This window comes from Nipponia nippon, unplaced genomic scaffold (genome assembly GCF_047370975.1).
Source record: "Nipponia nippon isolate SJK-2023a ecotype South Korea unplaced genomic scaffold, ASM4737097v1 scaffold_1, whole genome shotgun sequence".
Classification (NCBI taxonomy): Eukaryota; Metazoa; Chordata; class Aves; order Pelecaniformes; family Threskiornithidae; genus Nipponia; species Nipponia nippon.
This window is the reverse complement of record NW_028262290.1, coordinates 120818027-120844567: the sequence shown is the minus strand read 5'-3', so window position 1 is coordinate 120844567 and position 26541 is coordinate 120818027. Positions and strand designations below refer to the sequence as shown.

The following is a 26541-nucleotide window of genomic DNA, read 5'->3' as shown; positions in this document are numbered from 1 at the left end:
CAAGATAAATGGGGTAGTCTGCAGTTCTGGGAACTGCTGTTCCAGACATTCGAAGCACTTCCCTCTCAGTTACACTATGTTCCCATTTCAGGAGCTTTCTTCACAGCCATACCATTAGAAATACACAGCTTACTTTTTTGACTCCGTAGCAAAGGGTTGACAGTTTGTGGGTGTGGAGGAAAGATAAGAGACTGCAGCCTCTAAAAGTGCTGCAACTCCACGCTCTCACAGACTGGCCCAATTCATCCACTGACTGAGCCTGAAACGGGGCCACCAAAGCAGGTCCTACCCCCTTTAGGAGGTAGGTACACGTTGAACTTGAGTTTGGTTTTATTTAGTGACATTTGTCAGCATTACTCTGTAAAATGAGCAACCTCCCTCCCCACACACGCAAACTGTAACAGGCTGCTTTTGCAGTGATGCTCTTTTGTGAAGTACCAGAAACTGCTGAAGGAGACATCTGGGGTGGCTGGAAGGAAACAGAACTTTACTGAACAAAAGGGAGGAAGAGCTAGCGTTTGCCACTGTTCCTCTTGGCTGTCTGGTTTGGAGGAGTAGCTATCCACAGCCCACACTGGTGAACATCAGTGAAAGTTTCCTCCTTGTTCAAACATTACCAACAATTCCCAAAGGAAGGAAGTACAAACTAATCAATATATTTTTATCAAGTTCTTCAAACACAATTTCCCTCCTTAAAATTGTGACAATGATTTGCAAGACAAGCTATGAAAAGTCTGAGCTGATACTATACCAATTCACAGAATAACAGCTGTGCATATGTCTGAGATTAAAATTTTATTTACTGTAGTAATGTTCTGCTGTCAGCATGTTAAGCAAAATTTCAAAGTTCAACAGATGTTCCACAGTTCTAATTATTTTCAAGAACTACTGAAGAAAACAGTTTTAAAGCATCAGGGAAGCTGAATGGACCTCCTACATACTCTGGAGGATGTTCATGAGTACACAAGATCAAAGCAAGAGTAAACGTCACTATTTTAACTGCAAGCGGAGGAGAAGTGTCTGTTTACGTGTCCTGTTAAACTACCTTATAAAGTCTGCCCTTCTCCCTCCCCAGCACCCCTGAAGACAGAGCACAGAACCACCTAGGGCAGAGCAAGAAGCTAGAAACTTTTAGCCAAGAATCTTGTTAAACTCCAAAAATGGAAGAATTGAGAAATTCAATGGAGAATTTTATACCTCGAATAAAGTGGAATGGAAGAACTGATTTGCCTTAGTATTATTTTGTACTGCTTTGCTGGAAGTCTAGTCCTATTAAAGGATGAGGACAAGGAGGAAGGCTTAAGCTTTTCCAGGCAGACTGGCAAGATGCCCTTTTGCAAGGTCTTTTAAGCTATGATCTCAGGAACCCTGGCAGAGAAGTGAACTTGAAGTTAGCAATTCTCTTCATTCCAGACTGAAGTTTTGAGTGCATCAGTCAAAACAGTTTACAGCATCAGCCCTGCTGAGTAAAATACTTTCCCTTTTTTTGTGCACAGAAGTCACCAAGGAAATCAAGTCACTGCAGTGGGCAGAACTGCCAGAATCACGTCTTTTGGTCGTCCAAACGTTAGGTTAAGGTATGCTATTTTGCTTCCCTTCTACTGGGCAATATAAACTGAATAAGTTCTAGCACAAGTGGCTTTACCTGAAGATGTTGCAACAGCTACCAATCAGCAAAGCTTATAACTGGTGTTAGAAAAAATTAGGTCGGTCCCATTCACAAAGAATGTTTCCAAAATATTTTTAGTCCTTTAGGTGACTCATGCCAATCTTCAAGTCTCTACTTTTGATCAAAATGCGTATGTTATGACTGTCATTTAGATGTCAACAACTCCTCTAGCAGGATTATTGCTCCTACAGATTCTAGCTCAGGATTCTGACACTCACTCACATGCAGGCCTCAGCATGCGGCAGTACCAGCATTTCTGTTTCCTCACAAGACAAAACCCAATACCTCAAACTGATTTAGAATAAACGGTGTATTTAAATTTCATGACAAAACCCTGCTTTGCATCCTTGCTAATCTAAATCAGTTGCGCTGCTGTGGCCCAAGTCACTTTGAATTTAGGTAGATGGCACAGGAATATATTTGGCTAGCTGTGCGTGGTGTTAGATTTGAACACCCCAGAAGACAAAGTACATTGCCGGACAGGAAGAGCACAATAAGTTTCACTCATGTTTTCCTTCCAGTACATCTACCTTAATTTTCAATATTCTGTCTGTAACAGTCTTTCCACATACTAATCCTCCATTCAAAACAGAGCTGGATAAAACTTTAAATATAAAATCATATATGTAATCCCCACTATCTGTGATGTTTGATCCCCTGCTCGTTTTTGGTGTCATAAGGCTAAAAATTCACTTATTGTAATTTAAAAAGAAGAATTGCAAAGTCATTACCTTGAGTAAGGAAAAAGTCTCCAGCAGCTCATGCACTGGATGTCTCATGCTCTCCCTCTCTGAAATTACACTAGCAAAAGCTTTTCCCCTTAAAATGAACTTCAGTACATATGTAGGCCAATAATCAGACCCACTGCTGTATCTGAATTAAATGCAGAGCGGTGTGAGTGAAAGCGGCACCACCCCTCAGCAAGCAGCTTTAAGGAGACCTGCTTAGAAAGTTTCCAGTAGAACAGCGTTCCAACACAAAGTGCTGACTTGATGAAACCCAAAATACTCCACAGGAATGTGCTAATTCAATCAAAACTTTTGAAAGAGGACAGGCCGGCTCACCGAGCTAGCCAACCAGTCCAGTGAGCTGACTGGCTCTCCCCAGCTCTCAGGGGTCACTGGCTTCCCCATCTGGCCAGGTGCCAGGCTGCTAGTCCCTGCTCTCAGAGGGGCCCTTCAATAATAATAATAATAATAAAGTCTTACAAAGTGTTCCGAGAAACAAACAAAGGAATTCTAAAATTAAAACCAGAATTACTTTAGAACTAACTTTCTTCAGGAGGAATCAGTTGCATTTGTTGCAAAGCATCTAAAACTAGTGCCCCTAAAGACACAAGTCTCTCCAGTGTATCCTCAATTTTTATAAAACACCTTCCAGTGAAAAAAAGCATCGATACTGTAACAACACAAAATGAACAACAATCATATTCAAAACCTAAACTTCACCAGATAGGTTGAATCATCAGCAAGGAGCTAAAGGCAAGTTGCTTCCAAAGCACTGAGTTATTCAAGTAAGTGCCCCTGCCTGACCAAATACACAGGGCTACCTTGTAAACAACATCTTGGGCAGAGTATTCCCTAAGTGGGCTCCCTGCAAATGTGAATAAGATGGTGCAAGGGGCCTCATTTAACACTTTGGAGAAGCTCAAAGGAATAGGTATAGCCATATAATATTTTAGCAGTGGTGTTCAGAAAATCTGTCAACTAGCAAGTAACCCACTTTCTTCATAAAACTGGCTTTTAGCAACCTGTGGCTAACCAGTGCATGGGACCTACTCTGGGCTTTTCAGCAGCTCAGCAAGTAACAGTATGAAGGGAGTTTTTAATTGCTAAAAAAAGCAAGACCATTTAAGACAGTAACACCAAACACCACAACGTTTTTGCACAATTCCATTCATTTAACCAGCTTTTGTATCAAAACGCATAGATATTGGTTCATGTATGAGCACCACAAGTAGTTTAAGAGATAACTTGGAACAAAGTTCCACAGAAAAAAGAAAGAGCTCTTTTTACATGCCAAATTGAGTAAGCAATGAGATCTCTGTTGCAGGCAAGTCACATGATTTTGAAAGAATAAGGCTAATAAAATGTACTGATTTATTTATATGAAAGTCAGCACAACTTCCAGCATAGAACTGGGACAAATTTGTGACCACTCTCTTTCAGAAAACATGTCTAAATCAGACAGCTGCCAGAGTTTGCAGTTCACTGACCCTTCCAACTGCCAAATGCAATGCACAAACGTAGCTCAGAAAGCAATTAGAGATTGGTTGGGAGGACTCATAAATTTCTTTTAAACTTCAAATCACATCTAAACAGTCTTATAATGTTTTTCTGGGGAAGACTGTATGCCTCAGACTCACATTTTAAAAGAAAGAAGGTTTGTCTTCTCAGAATGACAAAATACATACAATTTGCTCCCTGTTGTTTCTTAGAAAGACAACTAATACATTTACAGTATCATAAGGAAATGCATCTGAAACAGAACTAGACACAAGCACAGTTCAGTCCAACAGCTCAATTTTTAAACATCTCACCACCTGCAAAGCCTAAGGCTCCCTTCAGCTACTTGCAACGCAAAATTCAGAGAGAAAACAAAGTGAGGGGAAGGGGAAAAAAAAAAAAAAAGAAAAGTATTTTTCCTGCTAGTGCTAATAGGACTGGGAAACCACCAGTGACCAACACAAGCAAATAATGCCTACTTGGCTCTATTTCAGTATGTCTGACATAAGGCCAAGATAACAATGAGAAAGTACAGCATAAAGAGATGCCTTCCATTTTAGAAGAAGGTATCAAAAGTTGATAGTGGCATCTTTTCTTCTCTCAAGCAGAACTTGAGATGCCCTGCTTATGACTTATGACAAAAGGGCATCACTGATCTCCTCATCAGGGCAAACAGGAAAATATACAAGAAAAAAACCACATGCATATAGACATTCATATGTAATTTCTGGGTCTGTAATCATGGCAGCATTAAGCTACTAATCTGCTAGTTAATTCTCTTTCATTAGCCTCATTAAAGGGATCACAATCATACCACAAAGTAACAACCGAGCGCTGCACAACTCTGAAGCCATATCCTCAATTTCTTTGTACTGCAGTAATTTATGTAACCAGCTATAGGCTATAATTTAAGATTTAGTCCACAACTCCAGGAGCTAACCAACTGCAGTTACAAGGATCAATGCACACTTCTATTAAGCGTTTATGAGAACGAGACCATACTTCTAAGTGTCTCTTCTCAAACCAGCCTATGTAATTTAGTAGTTTTCTCCTTTCAAGCTTATATAACCATTTCCTAGAATGAGTTTCTGAGGCTCTCTATACAGCAGACACACTCCTAAATTGCGAAACGACAAGTTGCTGGGAGTAACTCATATTGCGTTGTCCACAACTGCTTTTGTCATGTTGCAGATTATCCAGAGAGTGGCTTCAGGTGCCACTCACAGGTTTTACTTCTGCTCATTTATATGGAAGTTTGTTGACTTAACGGACTGTGCAGAGGTAACAAGATGGCCCAAAGGAGCTCCAACCACCAGTGTGCCAGCTGAGAGAAACAATACAGGAGGAAAAAAAACCAAAAAAACCCCAAACAAACAAAAAAAAAGGTTGAATATGGCACTGTTGTGATACAAATATACAAATGAACATCACAAACAATAATGAGAGGTTACGTTATGTAATTGCTGTTTCTTTGGAAAAAGTTAGTCAACTGAGTGCGCTTATATGTACATGTAGGGAGCAGCAGGGGCAAAGGATTTCAGTCAGTCAACTCATAAGTTGTGGACATCCCATCAGCCAGATTACCGCCAGAGCTTGCTCTCTGCCAACTTGCCTCCTCCTGCTCTACCCTAACTGATCCCAAGTGCATTATCCCGCCCTGACTGGGGCAACTAGCCTGCTTCTCCCTGATGTTCAGCATCCCTCAGTACACAGATTTCTAACAACTTATCTTGGAAAATACTTAGTCCTAATTTACAAAAGGCAAAACAAAGAGAAACAAAGACCCCTCTGTCAGATGAAGTCAACCTTCTCAAATACACGTGTGGCAACACCAGGAGAAAAAAGTATTTGCTTTTCCCGAGTGCTGTGCTTTGAAATCGATTTCACAACTGTAAGTATATGATTTCAAATTGTTTTTCTGACTAAGGCCAAGCATTATTGCTGTCCAGACAAAGAATAAGGTGGGCCCAACCACTCTTCAAGACTTGTTCCAATTAAAAAAAAAAAACAACCCAGACTAAGTTGCTCAGAGCTGTGTTCAGTCAATTTCTAATCACGTCCAAGGATGGAGGTTGCACCACCTCTTCAAGTGCCTGCTACTGTGTTTGACCACCCTCATTATATGGCATTTGTACCTTACATTGAATCAGATTTTTCCCTGATGCCACTTGTGACTACTGACACTCAACTTTTTGCTCTGCACCTCCAAAAACAATCTGACTTCGCCTCCTTTACAATTTATTTCTAATTGCATTCTGTTCTCACGTATTCCACATCTGATGGCTGGTGAGCAATAAGCTCATTCAGGAGGCACTGTAAGACTTCCTGATGGTAGGGCAGCTCTGCCAAAGCACGCACTAAGATTTCAGTAAGATTTTTTTAATTCCTAGTTCTCTGAAACCTTTTTGTGTGTTTGCCATAGAACTGTCAGTCTAAGCCATGCCAATAGAAAGGTTTAATCCCAACAGTCGCAAAAGTCCTGTTTGCCTTACATCAAAGGTTGCCTAGAAGGAGGGCTTAGTGGTATGGGGAAAAAACAGAGCTACAACAGGTGATTCATTTGACATGGGCAAAAGTCTCACTAAACCCACAAAAAAATGAAGGCGAGACATACATATCTACCAGTCCTTACGAAGTATCACATACACAATCAGCTGAAGAAGGAGAAAGTTCTTTGGCTCCTTCAAGAAAGGGTAATTTTCTTGAATAAGGTGCAAATGCACAATGCGTCCAGTAAGGAGACTTGATTGACCTACCTCACTATTTGATGTCATTAGATGAGAGGACGTTTAAACTACACATAATCTCAAGCGGGCATTAAAAGGACACTGATCAATATCTGATCTTGTGGCCAACAAAACGGAATACACAAACTCAAATAAGAATAATTATAGATTTGTAGAACAAGTCAACAGTGTAAATTATATTGGCAGACAGTATAAAAAAGGACCAAGCTGATAGGAATTATTTTGAAAAAAATAAACAAGCAAAAAACATATACCATTTCTGAGTCCACTGCATTAGTTACCAGAGTATTTTACTAAATAAGGAATTCTTGTCACGCTAATGTTTAAAATGAATAAATAATTAGCAGCTTACTTCTTTCTTACCATTGTAGGTTATCCTCGGTTTTGTCAAACACATCACAAGATGTAAATCCATTTCATCAGAAGATACAAATTTTGAACATACAGGGCACTTGAATCCTATGGAAAATAAAAATATGTAAGCATGAGTACATTCAACCGTGTTGCAAATATGTATATTCAAGCAAAAAAAAAAAAAAAAGTATTCTGCACACATTAAAAGAAAGAAAGAAAAAAAAAAATCTGGCAGCTTTTCAGTTTTGACCTGACGTTTCTTAAATGAATGTAATTCCCTTGATTTCAAAAGATCTCAAAATGGACCATTGTTTCTGCAAATTGATCTGTTGCCAATTGTAAACAGGTCACCACCTCTGGAACACAAAGTTTCCCAACAACTCTAAGAACAGTTTAAGACAAGTGCAAGAGGATAATGTGACTCTACTAAAACAGGATTTAGAAATGTATAGAGAACATAGCCATTAAAATCTGAACTGGGGCAGGAGCCCTGAGTTAACATCTGCACTTTTACCCGGAATAGCATTGAAACTTTAACAAAGGATCTAGGTTTTACATCTCATCATGCAAGCTGCAGCATCTTTTACCAGTACGGGGCACAGGGAAAACATTAACTCAGGGGTGTCACCTCACCTACTGAATCACTAATATTTCCTGTAGCGCTGAATTTCTTTGACTTCCCTCATCCTAGCCAAGCATGACCTTGTTTAGCTTGTGAGGTCACAGCCTGAGGCAATATGGGGTAAAGAATAATTAAAACAGTCTGGATTGTGATGCAACTGCATAATAGTCCATGACAAAACTGCTTAATACTTTAATTTATGTCATTACCAAAGACAGCAGTCTTCCAGTTAAAGGATGAGATTGGCTGGACAAGCTTTACAGCCCACAGAAAAGCCTGACCGATTCTGATCCGCTGAATAATTAACACACAAGTGAGAGACAAAAAGCCACCAACGGGGATCTTGATGCGTAACAGCTGTTAAGGTATACCTACAGGACAACATACAGCAAAAATATCTAAACCCATGCTCAGTGCAAAGGAGCAAGTTTTTCTTTGATGCTGGTGAACAGTAATGATGTAGGCATGTATAAATGGCCACTGCACCTTCCACCAACATCCACATCTGGGCTGGCTCCCACATGTTTTAGTTTGTTGCCCCTTGCTTTTGTAGTTCTAACCTTGGGAGTCTGTAATAAACCGAGTCAGTCAAGGATGACAAGCGACTTGATGCTGCACTTTCAAATTACTGATGCCTGAGAATTTTGATCTTTCCTGTTAATTATTATCCAGATGTAGATCAAGCAACTAACCTGAACCATTAGCACTTGATAGAAAAAATGCATTTCATTTATCAAGACAATGATTTTTATTTTTTTTAGTGCAGCTGATAGGAAGCAAGTCAAAACAGACAACTGGTAACCATGAGGAACTCTGAGCAGCAGCTGAACATGTACTGGAAACCACTTCCTGAGCTAAAGCACAGTTCTGATTCTTCCCATTTTAGTCATAAGCAGTTCACATCTATTTCTTCTTGTGTCAGTCTTGCACTTCAATTTAAATATTGCTCTTCTCTCCTTATTTTTAATCCTCCTCCCCCAACTCACATCTTTACAAACAACAGTTACAACCACAGGTTAATAAGCATACAACAGCCAAACACATCTTTTTGGAAAAAAAGAAGTTGAAAGGATTAATTTGCTTGTAGAAAGCTTTGTCAGTGACCCTTCAGCCACTGTGTAGCCTCCTCCCCCCAGGCTGCATCTCAATATGACTAAAATCGGAGTTAGTATCTCAGTCCTCCAAACACCACCCGTAACTGTTACGGTTTTCTTCAAAAACTGACCCGGGGTAAATTTTCTCTCAACCTTTCTCAGCCTAATGCAGCTGATTACTCTTAAGTCTAGTCAAAACCTACTAAGACCGATGCATTATTCTCATTTATAGACTTCTATAAGGCATAGTCGACAACATATCTTGATGTGAAAAAGCACGTAAGTTCTTTAAATGCTGCAGACTGAGTCCTGCTGTGCCAGAAGGGAGTGTTTGCATTACAGCAAGTTAACGTTTATGTTCATGGCTAGTTAAGCACTAGGACAGTTATTAACAGGTTTCCTCTGCTTTCTGGACAGAACCCTTCTAGCTTATTCCCTAGGGTCATCAGCACATCTAATTGGGAGTGACAGGGGGCAGGGAAAACCATCAATAGGTCTTTGGAACCACTGCTAAAGTAAACAGTGTTATTTAGAAGGTATATATCCCAGGAATGCTTGGAGAGAATACTTAAATCCAAATAAAACAGTAGGGAGAATTTGGGTAAATAATAATGATGATGATAATAATGCTTTTACTTAAAACCATGCTTAAAGATAGACAGCTGCGAAAAATCTTTCTGATTATCCACCTATTCAGCTGAATGCATTTATACTACCATGTTCCTGCCCCTAAACCTAGTAAACAGTCTGCATTCTAGCAATATAGTAAGTATTTTAACAATACAGTATCTTGTGGTTTGTCTAGTGTCAAGGGGGATCTGAAGGTAATAGTTAAACAACCACAAATATCCTCCTGACACAGCAAGTCTGGGATATCCGACTGCTGTAGCTCTACTCAGCCTGCAGAGCAGTACACTGAAGAATCCAAGAAGTAGAGGACATCACACTTAACTAAGCCTTATGGACCAATTTAGCTGCCAGTGGTAAAGGTATCTTTGTGGAAAAGATGTTTTTCCAGTGACCTGCATCAGCTGCATGCCAGAAACTAGCATGACACCAGAAAAAGAGCCTTGAGCTCGCAACACTTGCTGAAACATTTTTCAAATACAAGTGAAATCCGACTTCTCATTCCTTCACAATGTTCTGCTGCAATAACCAGGTCCTGTATTTAGCCATCTTCCCCAAGAGATGCAGAGTGTATGTTTTATGTGAAGGAAATTACAATTTCCAACTCCTTTAGTAACCCCAAAGAATAAGTTATTTTGACTGTAGACACAACATGTCCTTTATTTTTAACTGTATTTGAAAAATATAAATAAGTGAACAATCAACACTGTCCACAAGCCAGTTAAAGGTCCTTTAAAAAAGCTGGTATTTTCCCACCTTTCCTCAAATCAGAAGGCAATAGTTTCATGACCCACTTTACAATTAAGTGCTCCGTAAGAACAAAGACTCTATTGTACCACTGCCCAGCAGGCTAACAACATTTATAGCCTATGTTTGTTTTTACCACCAGTCTCAAGGAACAATTCCGATAACTTGAAGAAAGTTTCACATGACTTTAACAATCATCAGCAGGTCAACAATAACTTGCTCTCTACATGACTTATTTTACTGAGTTTTGCAGATAAACAATGCACTCACACACATTTGGACAACAAAGTGGAAGTAGTCATCAGATGAGGTGGCATCACATGAAGTGTCTTCTAAAACCCACAAAACTCAATTAACTACTTTCTTACTCTCTTTACAAGGACAGTACAAGAGGTAATGTATAGTTCTAGGTAAAAATCCAGCTCTTATGAAGGTGTTGTTTTCACAGCATCCCTTATCCTCATCCTACATGAAGTACTATCATTTTTGTATTAGGGCTGTCACTGTTTGTCAGCATATCACTGCAAAGCTGTCCTTCCTTCTCCCATAGTAGAGCGGACACTGCCTGTGATACAACCTAAGTCAGGGGAAGAACCACCTCTCACCCCATTCTCTTTCCGAACAGCAGGAAAGAACTGAGCACCAAAACTGAGCAAGTGCATGCCTCTAGCTGACTTTTACAACTGCATGCTTAAGAAGCAGGAAGACAGATTCTTACAAGCTCCCATCATCTAGTTTTGCAACCCTGACTACAATACTGAAAGTAACACGTTACTTAAAACCATAATCCTGGAAAAAAGTACAATTACGAGAAAAGAGAAACAGAACAGAAAGTTGCAATACAGCTACTAGAAAATCCCAAGGTGGCACAGAAAGTTTGAAATAACTAAACCTGCGTAAGTAGCAGGACTTAAACATTCAGAGGTAAATTCTCTCTCTCGTTCTCTCTTGAATACATCACTTTCTTCAGACTCCGCTGTCTTTTGCAAATGAACCTCCAGTTAGCCAAGAAATCCCATCTTCTCTCACATCCATGTACCAAACTCATAACTTTCGTCTCTGGCAGGCTTGGAAGCTATCCACAGGGATAGGTCGATGGGTGGCCACTCACTCTATCCGTACCAATTTCAGCCTCTTACTGATATCTTACTGTGTTTGCCTTAGTTTGCAAACATCAGACTGTTTAACTTGCAGTTCAGTGCATAGCGAAGCAAACAAAAACCACCCAACAAGTAACAAACTCCTGGACCTCTATAATTTTTTGCAAGATCATGTTGGCACTCATTCTGGAATATCTACTCTGTGGTGGGGAAAAAAAAAAAAAAAAGAGCTAAGAGCTTCCAGACAATGCAGTGCAGAGTGTCACAGAACTGCACATAACGGAAACACGATAAAGTGGTGTTAGACTTGAACAGAAGAATGGATGATCCTTTTGGTCAATATTAAACAGTTGTAGCAAGAAATAACCATGAACAAAACCTGCACCAAGGCAAAAGACTGCATCAGCCTGATCAGAGTAACCTTTCGGCAGAAAACATTTCAACTGGAACATTGCCAAAACCAAACTGAAAGTATAATGAGACCAGCTGTTCTTTTAAAATAAGTATGCAACGTATTAGTATTTTAAGATTTTGTATCCTTGTTTTTTCAAATAAAATGGATCATCCAGCTTGGTTTACATTTAAAGAAGCCATAAGAAAAGATAAATCCTTGCATATACATACTTTTCTAAAATGTATTTGACAATAAGAAGCCTGACAAATGTTACTTGCGTATTTGCACTTGTTCTTTGGTACTTAGAAAAATAGGTATAGACAATCTGGAAGCACAGCATCCAGTAAATATGATGGTATGAGGGTGGTATGCAAGATTACTGTCACACAAATAAAGTCTGCATAATGATGCTAAAACAAAACAACACAAATAATCCCCTCCCCCCAAGAAACAGAAAAGACCTCACATAATCAGAGAATTTGGTAGAAAGGACCTCAAGAGGTCACCAAGTCTATCCCATACTGGGAAACTGGGTTAAACATACTTAGAGGATTTAATCTGCCCTTAAAAATCAACTAGTGAAAGACTTTACAGACATCCTAGACAACCTACAATGCTGATCAGCTATTCCTAGGGAGTTAGAAAAATCTTCCCTTATCCCTAATCTGGCAGCCTTCACTTACAAAAAAGGTTGATTACTTCTTATGTGTTCTGTAGACATGGAAAACAGTCAGTAACTGTCTTCAATATAATAAACATGTTCACACTGGAAAATGTGTGCCCTTCGTCTTTTTCTATGAAGTAAGAGTGTAAGAACAGCAGAAAAACAGATGGAAATAATTCAGATTCTCGGTGAAGTAACAACAATCCTCATCAAGTCAAACTTCTGTTACTCCCTTCTTCTGTAAACTGATTTGTAAAACTTAAAGACAACAAAAAAAAAAAAGCTCCAGTAAAGACTACATGGTCTATCAGAGTTATGTGGCCACAGAATTATCTCTTCTCTTCTCCTCAGACAGCTGAAATGGAAAGACAGAATGAGTAATTCCTTAAGCTCAAAACCATGAAGCTATGTACATGAAAGCATATTGCTTTAATACTGCTAACATCTTACCTGGCAACTTTACCTTTACCATCAAAGAGAATATGAAGATTACTTCACACTAAATTCAAGAACAGAGAACTGACATTTTAAAAATGTCTTTAAGTTAGAAGGTAAAAGAAAAAAGAGCAAAGAGCATTACCAATTCCCAGGGAACCCTCTACAGGAGAATTTCTAGGTGCTGTAGCTCCCAGTACAAGTGGCTACTCAGAGAAAGTTTGCCATCTTATGTACAGAAGTTTTTTATTAAGGAAGAAAGTGTCTTGGTGAAAAGATACATCTAGTTCTCCAGTTCCCATCCCTCCTTATGCTGTCAATAGTCTAAGCCGGGAGAACACAGCACCATCTAGAAAGACTTCTGGAGATGAAAAGAAATAAAGAAATACTCCCCTCAATTTGGGAGAGAATAGAAAATCAAGCAGAAATAAGGAACACAACACAAACATTCCAAACTCTGCCTTTTCTAGAAAACTAAACCAGGATAAGCACAAATAATTTCTTCTTCTCAGCACTTACTGATTTTGTGCTCATAATCTAGAGGGGTTTTCTTCCCTGCTTTTGAGCCATAAAACTGAAGTAAACACACTTGTGAATCCCTTGAGGGAAACAAGGGATTTTTCTCTTGTATTTTCTGATTTAAAGCTCCCACAGCACCCAGTAGGAAAGGGGGGATATATAAAATGGCGAATAAAAACAAACCTGAAACTTACTTTAATTAAGGAGCCCATGGAATAATTAGAGAAGACATGTTTGGATAATACTACATCTCTTAAGCAAAAACTTAAGAAAGACAGAATCTTACTACATAACTTCTTTAGCTCCCATCTTGGTAATTGGGAAAGTGAGCTCTTCAGTAGCAATCACTGAAAAACAATGCAGTACAGAATGAAGAAGAGAAATTGAACAAGACACATTTTCTTATTCATAAATAAAGCCTGTACCAACTGTACAGCTTCAGGTGTCTAATACCAATGTGAAAGTAACATGTGATGATGATTATAATTGACAGCTGCACATTTTTAGAAACTGAAGAACAATAAATACAACCATTTAAAGACAGAAAAAAGCCCCACGCGAAAATATCTTGCAAACCAGAAGATGAAGTTACAGGTGGGAAAGACCTGTGAAAAGATTGATTTCACCTCTTAATACAAAAATAAGAACAGCTGCTATTAGAGGAACAGCTTTTTAAGAGTGACATTTTAGACTGGTGCAAGCACCCAACAAAGGGAGGAGGAAAGACCTTCTTAGCTCCACCTGTGTTTGTGGTGGGCGTTACCCCCCCATGCCATCATCCATAGGGATCGGTAGTCAACGTAGATGAGAGACAGCTCAAGTCTCCTTCATCCAAACTCCTAGAGTCTTTGCACTTTCAAATTGACAAGCACATAAACAAGAACAGTTTTTAAAGTGACTTGTAAGCTATTAATTCACTCTTTAACATACTACTTTATTAACTGCATTTCAGACATGTCACCCCCCCCCAGCACAGATCCATGCCACAAGTTTCTCAATGGAACAGAAGCAGCTGAAGACAGACAAGTGTGAATATAAACTTATGTTGGGAGTTGCATTTGGTAGATTTAAAGGTAAGAGCAAGCCTCAGCTTTCATGTAAAAACAGCTCCACCCACACCCTAAATTCAGATTATTTTAGATTTTAGCTTGCTATGTTTAAGAAGTATATTTTCAACTAGCGACCAAAACCTCCACTTATCAACTTATTCCCCAGAAAAACACCATTAATTTCCATAGCATCTTTCCCAAGGGACGGGGGCAGGGGGGAGAACCCAAGAGAATACACTTTCTCTCTCTCTTTCATATAGGTGCGATGACTCCCTTTCAAAATCTGAATCAAGGGCAACAAAGGAAAGAAACTTTTACTCTCCTGTCTATTCATCGTCAGATCTCTGGCAAGCAGAGATAAGAGCAAGGTCCCCTTCTAGCCACATTAGCAGAGTAACACCAGTAGCATGGGAAGAAACTAGCCCTATCACCATTTCAGAGGCTTCTGTACACAAGCGGGGCTCTTGCCACTTTGGAGAAATCTTGTGCAGCTGTGTGGAGGACAACAAAGTTGTCTGAATACGCAGTTAAGCCAGGTTGGACACATTTTGGAGCCCAATCAACTACCTCATTCAGAAAGCAAGTAGCCAGAAAGCATGGTCAACGGTTTGGGGCACAAATGTATTTTATTTACACACGGCAGGCAAGATTAACCTGTCAAACAAGCTTAGTTCTTGCATTACCAGATGATGACAAATAACTCCCTGCAAGTCAGCTTGGAGGTCTGAAAACCTTATGCAAATGAAATGCCTTAAAACTCTTACTTTAGAGATATTACATATTCTCATTGCTTTTTTCTTCTAAACTCACCTACCACAGTTCAAGGAGGAAGAATTCTTCTCTCGCATTCCTAGTCTCTGCTGAACCTATAAATGTATTTTTTTTCTTTCTTCCTTAATTTTCCTACTCCCTCAATTTTCTCTCATTGCCTGGAGCAATATTTTACTCAAACACCTGAAAAAGGTCTTTCCACTCATCATTTCACAATGAAAGTTGGGGAAGACAGACAGGATAACAGTGTTCTACCGCCAGAAGTAGGCTCTTCTGGAGTAACTGAGTAATTTGGCAAGACAACTACAAATTTTTAAGTGCAGGGAACCAGTTTGTCTACACTCCCCTCCCCTTCTTCACGCTGTCAATAAAGTCACTACTTTCAAAAATATATTAGGGCTAAAGAAAAAGCTGCCATTAGAATTCACATCATCTAAAAGGAAGTACAGGAAGAGCTGCTCCAAGATCAGAAGAAAGAATGAAGTCCTACTTTTTGAAGATACACAGACGTAAATATCTTGAAAACTTGTACTGTACAATGCAACAAATCTGATTAAAATTACATGAAACATGATAATAAGAGAGGAGAGGGTGGTTATACCATGCTGACAGTATATTTAATGATAGTTAAAAGGGAAGAGGAATGATGTGAAAACGGCTGAATAATGGTTGACAAGGATGACTAAACTGAACACATGAAACAGAGCATCTTGCCGGACGCAGAGAAGTCTTCTGAGCAAACTGGCCAAAATATATACGAGGTCTTACGAAAAAAAGAAATGGGAGAGACAAGTAAACACTGCACTTGAAACGCAGCAGACAGGAACAAAGGAGCAAGCCCCAGGAGAAGGCAGCATCTTAGAAGACACCACAGATAATGATGCTGCTTGAAAGCATGCAGAAGACAAAGTCTCTCAGAGAATCTGAAAACTATTACTCTACTACACAAACAAGGCGATAATGGAGACCTGAGAAAGCACAGCATTTACAGACAATTGGTCTGTTGTCTACAAAGTTTTTACCAAAGTAAGTGAGGGTATAAAAAAAAAAAGTCGTCCTCACTAAGGCAAAACTTTGTAAAGTCTGATTTAGTTGAAATACTTACCAATAACCTACTTGTTCCTGCAGAAATAGAGGTAGCAGTGACAAAGAAAAAAGGGGAAAACCAATCAATGACAAAAAAGTCAAGAGTACAAATATTAAAGATTACAACTGGGAGGAATATATGTAAATAAAAAGTTAAATTATTATGTGGGATGTTCTCAGGAGTTTAAATACTAATTCTAAACATAATAATGTTTCATTTTCCAACAGCAACATTAAATTCTATATCAAAAGTAGTTGAAATTACATTTATCATTCAGTATAACAGAAAAATTATACTTATGAAAAGTACAGTTTCAAGAAAGTCAAGGACAAATGTTTCAAAGCATACTTGTTTTCTTGTGCTTTTCATCTGGTTTTTTTCATCACACATACAAGAGTTTTTATTACCTAAGCACAACAGCAGGCTTTCCTGCATTATTATACTCTATTTTTTTCCCTCTTTAGCTCTCAAAATAGCAGCCCTCCACAGAGGGCACCAATTTCTTAAATCTGCAGGGAAACATCAACCCTACGGACTAATTTACTTTCATTCACTTGAAACTGGTGAGAGTAGAGTAAGTGCAGTTGTTTGTTTGTTTGGGTTGGGTTTTTTTTTTCCCTCAGAGTAAAGGAATGACTTATGCATAAGGACTGAGCTTAGTAGAAAAGTCTGGGCTGAAAAATATCATTCATCCTCAGCACAAAGGAATTTTGTTTAAAGAATAACTTTTTAAAAGTACCGACATCTCTGCTTATCATAAAGCAGCCTTTTATTTTTAAATGGAAAATTCAACTAAGAGAAGTTCACTCTGCATTGACCCCTCTATTCTTCCAACTTGGAAAATATTTACCTTAGTGTATGGACTATTGCAGAAACTACGATGTAGGTTAGTAAGAAGCCAGACTTTTAACGGAATAATTAAAGAGAATCTTACAAAACGGGGAGAAGACCAAGGGTTACAAAATGCATAATTTCAGAAAGGCGTACACTGGAATTAGATCATTAAATCCTTCAGTATTAACAGAATTCAAGTGTTTAACATGAATTATGTACAAATTTTGATAAAACGTGTGAGCAGTTTCTTAAGTTTGAATGATACGTGTTTATGTATTATAATGCAAAAGTTTCACAAAAGTTCCTATTTCTAAGACAGAACCTTTTAATAACTTTTGGGGATGTACCATAGCAGAGAAAGCATGCAAAATGCCTCATAAGAGGAATAGTAAAGAAGATGCATAATTGGTTCAGAAAAAGACAGAACTGAACCCATAAAGAAATAACCCCCCAAGCCAGTTTCCTTAAATATTGTCAGTAAAAGCTGAAGAAAATCAAGCTATTGACCTACGTGCTTTAAACATATCAGTCATGACAGGTTCATCTATATTTACAGTCTTTTACCTCTATTAAGAGAGAGTACGTAGCACCCGTACCATATTCTGCAAAACCTTACAGAACATCCATAAATCGCAAACCAACCAAACTTTCAAATGACGTGCCACATCATTCCTACCACAGCAACTAAGTCAGCAATGTAATTCTTGCTTTTTCATGGTTAAGATACCACTGTTTGAACAAACTGTTAAGAAATATTTTGTGTATTGCTCACGTTTTAAATGACCTTTGTAGAGAATGCTACTGAGTATTTTCTGTTTTTCTCTGTTTACAACTGCTGCGTTGTGGTCTATCAGTCAAATTGTTGAGAAATTTGATTAGTTAGCTATTTTAAACATCTATGCTTAGAAGAGAAACATCTTGTTTACATTAACCAGATCATGCTAATAAGACGCACATACGCATACATACACACACACACATAGCATCAACTGTAAATAAATTTTCACAGGGATGTGCACTTGAAACAAATTAGTTAAAATGACAGATAATTTGACTTTTCAGGAGTTTGAAAAATGACATGGTAACTCAAATGCTTTTACTTATCCAATTATGGCTTTTATTTAAAGAAGTATGTGCTTTCATTGCTTTACTCATCTGTAACACTACTGAAGGTAAGAGAAACTGCAGCTAATTAAGAAGTATGTTTTGTTCTTCACTGTTCAAACAAAATAATGATCTATCAGTTGATATATACAAGCATTATACATAAAAAGGAGATACTGTCTTGAGTTTGAATACTGAGAGAGCATGAAACTGCAACATGCTAATAAATTATATTTTAATAAGAAAGGAGTGTTGGGTTTTGTTTGGGGTTTTTTATGTTTGTTTTATTTTTTCACTGTTTTTTAAACAACTGACTAAAGAGAGATCATAGTTAGTATTCCTATTTCAGGAATGCCCTTATAAGATCAGGATCATAGTGTGCCAAGAGCGGCAAATATGTTTGTTTGCATATGTGTATTAGTCCCTCCTCCGAAGAGCTTACACTCTAAAACAGACAAGAAAAAGCAATGGTTATAATGGGAGCAATGTCTCCATTATACACTTTAGAAAGGCAGTAAGAAACTTGCCCTAGCTTACACAGAAAGACAAACAATTCTTATAAATCTCTAGGTGTCACCTTATATAAAAATGCTATTTCCCCACAATGACATTGAGCCAAGGGTCACAGAAAAAATAAATCATGACATAAATTTGATCTGCCTTTCTATGTAGCACTGCCTTCTTAACCAGAGCCTTACCTATGACTTAGCACCGCTCTCCCACAGATCCCTAAAACCAGTGACTGAGCAGTTAAAATATAAATAATAAAATGCTCAAAAAAAAAAACCCACCTGATTTTGAAAGAAGGAAAAAAGCTCTTTAGAACAGCTCTTAAAGGCAGGATAAAGAATGCCAGAGTCTGAGCCTGCACTCCTCTCAGCTCATTTACACGTTCAACCCTTCGCCCTCCTTCTGTCTCTTGGCAGCACTACCTGCTTTGCTCTTGCTGTCTCTTCCTGCGTGTGCATGTCAGCTGGCGGGGACCAGCCCAAGCGAGCAGGACTCTGAGCTTTCCCAGTGGTACACTGGAGCAGCCTATTGCACCTTGCTGCATTAGCCAGCCTGCCAGCAGCATATAAAACAATTCAGAGACTGACAGAATCAAAACAGCAGCTAAAGGGCAAAGACCAGTAAGGTCTATTTAAGGAAACCATTCCATGATATAAACAAAACAAAAAACCCACACCAAAAAACTGGGGACTTCTAGAACAAGAGACAAGCTAATGAAGGATGCACCCCAAATGTGTACTAGATACATACTTCAGCAGCAAACAATTTATTCAAACAAAAAAAACTTCCATGATGCATGGTAAATAACCCAACACCTAGCCCTTCTCAAACAACTAGGATTTAATTCTCTTCCAACTCCCAAAGTGTAAGGCAGTCATTAAAAAAAAAAAAAAATTTATGAATCTTCCATCACTTTAGACATCTAAAGTCCTGAGGTAAGACTACTCAGGGCTACTACTACTAACCCAATGCCAAAATGATTAGAGAGAGAGATTTATATCTATTCTCCCATTGTAGCCTTTCATTCTAGGTTGAAAAACATTCCCAACTTCCCAAAATCTTCTGTGAAAGAAACAATAGTTCTTGAAAGGCACTTTCAGTTAAACAAACCATTCTCCAAGCAAGAAAGATTTTATACTGCTAAGTATTTAGGTACTGAATTGTCACACTGGTACTTTTCACAGACCAGGTTTTAAGAACTACAAATAATTAACATCATTTATAGGCATTTTTCTGTTTCAAACTAGATCTCCTCCTTTATCCAAGAGGAGCATTAGTCCCTCAAAAAGACTTCTGTTTCAGTAGACAGAAGATGTACCTTCAACGTCTTACAAAATAAAAATCTCCATGATGCTCTTGAGGAATAACACTCTCACACTTAAACCTTGTTACCAGTTTTCGAGAAGGCCTTCTGATTCTGGATTTTAGGGGAGGTCAAAGTAGCTGTTTCCCACATGGACACCAGCTTAAATCCACTCCTTTTGTTCTAGAAGCAGCCCTCAGAAGGCAAGTCCATTGCACACAGGTGAGTGCAGTAACAGCAACTGTGATAAATTTTACAGTATGGCCACCAACGAATTAGTGAGATTAAGCCAGGCATATGTCATCAGCTCTGGTGAAAAGACAGACTCGTTCCAGTTCTTCCATAGTAAACTCTATCTGTATTAAAGACTACTGAGAAGTAAGCCACAGGCACGTAAAGGACAGCCTCTGCCTCCAGGCTTTGTTGTTTTATCAAGTAACTTTTTTTTAAATTCGCCTTTAGCTACCATTTTCAGGAACGCCTAATAAAAGCTCCCGAAGGAAGCCTGACATTCCTGTCAGTCATCACAAAAGCACACTCTTCCTGTCTCTAGTGGAGTTCTTGCCATATCTGTCCTTTACAGCAGTTGTATCAAATCATAAATCAGTAAGCTGGGGGATGTGCCAATAAGAGAAACCTACTTTTATTGGTTTTTTCTTGAGAAGAAGCAATACTCAATACAATTCCTGGCTTTGTGCAGCAAGAATGCCATTTAAACATCTAACCTTATGTCTTCGCTTTCCACTACTGTGTAGACATTGTACCATTCATTCTAGTAATCCTGTAATCTACAACAGCAGTTTCTGGTTTGGAAGGCACGTCCACAGGGCAGTAGGCAGGCTACAGAAGACTAACAGCTGTCTAATCTTTCAGGGAGATCCTCCAGCTCTAGGTTGAAAAATGAGTGAATGCTGAACTTGTTCTGTGAACAGAAGACTTTGGCCTGACACGCTATCTGTCTGGTGCTTTCCATAGAACGTGGTAGGACAGACTGAAATTCTGCTCTTGGTGTAAAACCCAGTCCTTAGCTAAAAATGTATCAAAACTGTCCAGAAAGCAGCCTAAAAGGAAAAAAATAGATGCAGTTGGAAGGGTTATGTCATACCCATGGGAATATAAATACTTTACACATGAGAATATGTTTTTGGGTAGAAGTCAACATAAACACGAAAATTGCCCTTCTTCACTATTGTGTAGGTAGGACAATTTTTATTGACATCAGAGACATTCAAAACAACATTGAAAATTAAGCTCTTAGTTAAGGAAGAGAGTTCACAGCACTTAACATCTAAGCAGTGACTTCCAGAAAGAAAAATAAAATCTTCAACTCCTTCACCAGGTTTCTACCTGCAACAAAATTCATACAAGTTGCACTAAATCTTGAGACAGATTAATCTTGTTACACTGTCACCTAGTTACTCTAGAACCATACAGCAACAGCTTCAAGGGGAAAAAAGCTCATTTATGCTCTTAAAAAATAAATCAAATGTTTCAGATGCATTTATGTCAATTCAGCATGTTACTTGACCTACAACATAGGTGGGATTATTAATCCTGCAGTATGTTATTGTTGCTCTTGGCCTAGCCTGGCATCTCACAAAGTTGAGGGCGGCACCATCCAGCAAAATAAAACAGCAAGCCTTCTGGAATAAATTGAAAGTACTAAAAGGACAATACAGTCTTCTAATCTATTAATATTCTGGCAAGAACATGTATATACAAATCTGAGTCTTTAAAACCAATTTAGACAAAAATTCTGATCTCAAATGTATTAATATGGACAGCTACAAAGCTTTTTTTTTTTTTTAATAGACAAATGGCTTGTACACAAGCAATTTACAACAGATACAGGAACATCTTCTAAAGTACCAGTTATGATTAACTTTTATTATCAATTTCTACTCCCCCAGGGAAAGTTTTACAGAAAGAAATTCAAAACGAGGCAAGGAGAAAAAAAACCTCTTATAAAACTACTAGCTTTCGTCTTGCACTGGCTAATCTGTTAAAGTAGGTTTAAAATTTATTTAAATGTAAACGTACATGGTGGGTTCCACCCCCAACTGTGCCCTCCCCACCCCCCCCAAGCAAACAGGAATAGTGTTTCATTCACTATCCAATCTCTGTATGTTTCTGTAACTACTCAGGGAACAAACTGTTCTTATATCAAACCTAAGAAATCAGAATACCAGGGAAAATTTCTAGAATGTGACTTCAATAAAAACCTTCGACTTATAAATAAAATCATGTTATATATCATCTCTCAAATGAAGCAAATTTAAGGGGAGAAAAAAAAAATTGAAAAGTGGAATGCAACCCTGGAAATTACCCAACAGCTTGCCACAGTTCCCAGATACATGGCAGAGGTCCAACCTAAACAAAGCAAAGCTACCCATAAGTTAGGGACAACTGATTTAGAAACACAGCTTTTCCAGGACATTGGGGAAACTCTAATACTAATTTTCTTTAATGATGGTATTTCCATTTTTCATTTAGAAGTTGAAATGCAGGTACTCCAACAATTGAAATAGCAAAACCAGTTTCCTTTCTTTTCCTCCTGAAATTCACTTTATTTCTCCCAGTAGGGAGGGAGTGTAAGAAATGCACGTGGCTTCCTTTTTTATTTGTTTAGTAGCAAACTGAATAAAACTGCCGATGTTCTAACAGAAGCTAGCATAATGGTATGGTAGTATACCAAAAGGTCTTCAGCATAAAAAGGAAATAATATTTACTTAGGATTCCCACCCCTAAGGAAAATCCTGCAAGACATTTGTAAAAAGATAACAGCAAGTAGGAAAAAAAGCACATACTATCTTAAATAAACTGCACTTAACAACAGGGAAAAAAATATTCAAACCACATAGCTCTCTGCAGCAGAGTCATAAAAAGAAAGGAAAAAGGTCACCGAAGTATTTACAAACCCTGTTTTCACACATGAATCAAAGTATTACTGTGTTTTCCATCTTGGCTTCGAAAGCCATTAAGTGAAATTAAATATTTACATGTTTTGTTCTTTTTCCTCCACACAAAAAATGGATCTTATCTTGTTACCTCAGCATTACTGGATGCAAAACTATCCCTTTTCAAAAGTAAATATTTCGGAATACCACCTAATACCATCTTCTGGATTTTAACCTCTTGTCAAGAAAAACTAATGTTATTTCGAAAGGTTAATCTTTTAGTGAGCCTCCTACTGCTCAAGATGTCTTTCTAATACTAATTCAAAACATCTCAGAAGTTTCTCCAGGTTTTTAAACATTTAAGGTCAAATATTTTAATAATCTCATTTTAAAAAAAGTGGTGTCACATAGCGTCAAAGAAAACTGAACAGACAGTGTGATAACAGAAAGGATCTGTATAAGCTGCTTTTTCTTTTTCTACTGCCAGTTACCAGAAGGAATCAAGCAGGGAAGTCCAGTTGAGACTACAAGACCAACAAAACTTTTAGCAGAAAATGAGAACTAGCTCCAGAAAGTCCTTAAACCACGTGAAAAACAAACAACAGAGATGAAACTAAGAACAAGGAAGGTAGCTTACCAATGTTTGGGAAAGCTGTGACAAGAAATCTATTTTCTAGGATAAAAGTGAACAAACAGATGAAGGCTGAACTTCTGAAACCCAAATAAGATTAAAAATAACAAACAAAACAACACCACATAGGAACTGTAGGTATACAAGTCAGACTTAGAAGGAGTTACAAAAGCCTTCCAGGGGAAGTCTATCTGGTCTGCTCTCAAGGTTGTCAAAGCTGCTTTCTGTACCACAGGGAGCGGGGGCAAAGGAGAATTTATCACAAATTCTTGGTCTTTTAAATCCAGTTCAGCAGCCCAGCCACAAAGCTTTGGGCCAGCACGAAGTGTACTATTCTTGCAAGGTACCTTGGTTTATCTCCTGGCTAAAGAAGCGGGCGCATCTCACAGGGCAGCAGGAGCACCTGGGGGGAGCGGCCGCCGGGAAGAGGCTTCGCTTGAGCTGTCCAGGGCGCGGGTGCTGAACAGGTCTCCGGCCTGGGAGGCGCTCGCCTGGGTTTGGGGTTTTTCTCCTTTTTGGCTTTTACAGAGTGTGTATTAAACCCGGAACAATTTATCCTTAATTATTAGTCTTTTGTTAATCCTGCTATTAAGTGCAGTTAGCCAAATACCACAACAATGACACAAATAGATATATTAATACATGAGATCTGCCTTCTGCGGCCAGGCCACAATCAAGCCCTTTTCATGGTTTTTACTCTTGGTCTTTAGGCAAGATTCATGGCTTAAAGACACAAAGATACTGACTTCAGTTTGTGTAACAGATGATGAGGATTATGCAAGTGTAAAAAAACCCTGAAATGTATTTATACAGCACTACTGCCAATTTCCATACACAGTCACAATTGTCCTTTCTTCTGTGTTATAGAAAAGCTTTTCACAGCCCAATCGGATGCTTTGAGTTTTAAAGAATACTTGCAGTTGGCTTTCTTGTTTATACAGGAAGAAACAGCTTCAAGTAAGTTTGCAGATGACACCAAGTTGGGTGGAAGTGTCGATCTGCTGAAGGGTAGGAAGGCCCTACACAGGGACCTGGACAGGTTGGACCACTGGGCCAGGGCCAACTGTATGAGGTTCAACAAGGTTCAGTGCTGGGTCCTGCACTTGGGTCACAACAACCCCATGCAATGCTACAGGCTGGGGGAGGAGTGGCTGGAGAGCTGCCTGGCAGAAAAGGACCTGGGGGTGTTGGTTGACAGCTGCCTGAACATGAGCCAGCAGTGTGCCCAGGTGACCAAGAGGGCCAATGGCATCCTGGCTTGTATCAGAAATAGTGTGGCCAGCAGGACCAGGGAGGTGATGGTGCCCTTGTACTCGGCACTGGTGAGGCCGCACCTCAAGTACTGTGTTCAGTTTTGGGCCCCTCACTACAAGAAGGACATCACGGTGCTGGAGCATGTCCAAAGAAGGGCAACGAAGTTGGTGAGGGGTCTAGAGCACAAGTCTTATGAGGAGCGGCTGAGGGAACTGGGGTCATTTAGCCTGGAGAAGAGGAGGCTGAGGGGAGACCTTATCGCTCTCTACAACTACTTGAAAAGAGGTTGTAGCGAGGTGGGGGTCGGTCTCTTCTCCCTAGTAACAAGTGATAGGACGAGAGGAAATGGCCTCAAGCTGCACCAGGGGAAGTTTAGGTTGGATATTAGGAAAAACTTCTTCACCAAAAGGGCAGTCAGGCACTGGAACAGGCTGCCCAGGGAAGTGGTTGAGTCTCCATCCCTGGAGGTATTTAAAAGAGGGGTACTTGAGGACATGGTTTAGTGGTGGACTTGGCAGTGATAGGTTAACGGTTGGACTCAATCATCTTAAGGGTCTTTTCCAACCTTAACAATTCTATGATTCTAAGTTTACTAGCTAACCAAACAGTAATATCAGATAACTCTCTACATAAGTCTATTTTTAACGAATACTGCTATCAGTCTATCCTCCTGAATCTGGCTAGGCGGACAGTCACTGACAGAAAGAGCAACTTAAGTTTTTTTTAAGACAGTTATTTTATTGTTAAATCTTGTCTGCCTCATTCCCACCCTAGTCCTTTTTTGTCAGACACATCTAGCAAATTAGAGCTTTCTACAAGCCTAATTCAAAGCAAGTGGATATAAAGATTGAGAGATACTAAACCGTAACAGTGCAATAAATGCCCTTTCAGTTACATTTCAAGGCTATATATATTGTTGAAATTATATCTAATAGCTAGAAAGAGTCAAGTACAATTAAAAAAGAAAAAAGAGCCCTTGGCATTTGTAATGAAGAAAGAACTACCCATTAATAAAAAAATACATCAATTGCAAATTTCTGCATTCAAAATTGGGAATCAGTTGTGAAACAGTAAGGGTAATTTGCTTATTAGGAAATTTTCCAGTGGTAGGATTAGTTGTCAAAATAAAATACTGAAGGAATAAGATGGTTTTCCATTAAGAAATTAAGAAAGAATAGATAAACATCGTCTGCTCGGAATGGGCTAAGCCCAACTGATCCTGATTTCCAGTGGCAGGAAGGAACTGTTAACCTCAAGGCCCCTTCAAGTGCTATGATCATCAACAAAGAGACTTTCACCCACACATCACTCATTAGATTTAAATCTGTTCTTGTAACCCCTTTTGTGTAAAGTTTTGGGGGAAAAGATATTGTATGCCTACTAACCTAAAAATAATAATGAAAACTCATTTATAATGTCGAGAGCAAGGCCCATTGTTTTCCAGCACACTGTGTGAGAAAGGAAAATGCAATGTTTAAGTACTGCATACAACAATGACTGACTGTAATAGCTGACAAAGTGTCTTTCGTCTGTACTTACCCCTCTATAGACATGTACTTGTGGTGATATTCCTAACCCTCAGTTACAGGGTTCAATCGTCATAGCATTCACTGACTTTCATGGTTAAGAAAGCACCATTAAAATTAGCTTGCAGTTTAGGAATTTCTGCAAAGGACTATGAATCTAACAATTTAAAGATGTGAATACTGAGATTATGGAAAGAGCTCCGTTCCTTCAGCAGAGGGAGGAATTCTTGTCAGTTACATATGACAATTTCTGACAAATGGGATTATGCTCTTCAAGGCAGATTTGTGAGTTTACCAAAAAAGTTCTGCACACGCAAGACTCACTGACTTGAGTAAAGCTGTTCTCAGTGTTTTAGCTGTACCAGTAGCTTAAAAACA

General features: G+C 38.8%; 1 protein-coding gene across 2 annotated transcripts in view; it reads right to left on the bottom strand.

The window, feature by feature from the left end:
* The window catches only part of ZNRF2 (zinc and ring finger 2), a 61401-nt gene that overhangs the window by 21196 nt on the left and 13664 nt on the right, over positions 1 to 26541 (bottom strand). For both annotated transcript variants that reach the window (XM_087770289.1, XM_087770282.1), the window contains exon 2: positions 7005 to 7100. In XM_087770289.1, the coding sequence (XP_087626415.1) occupies positions 7005 to 7100 (96 nt within the window). The remainder of the gene's footprint in view (positions 1 to 7004; positions 7101 to 26541) is intronic.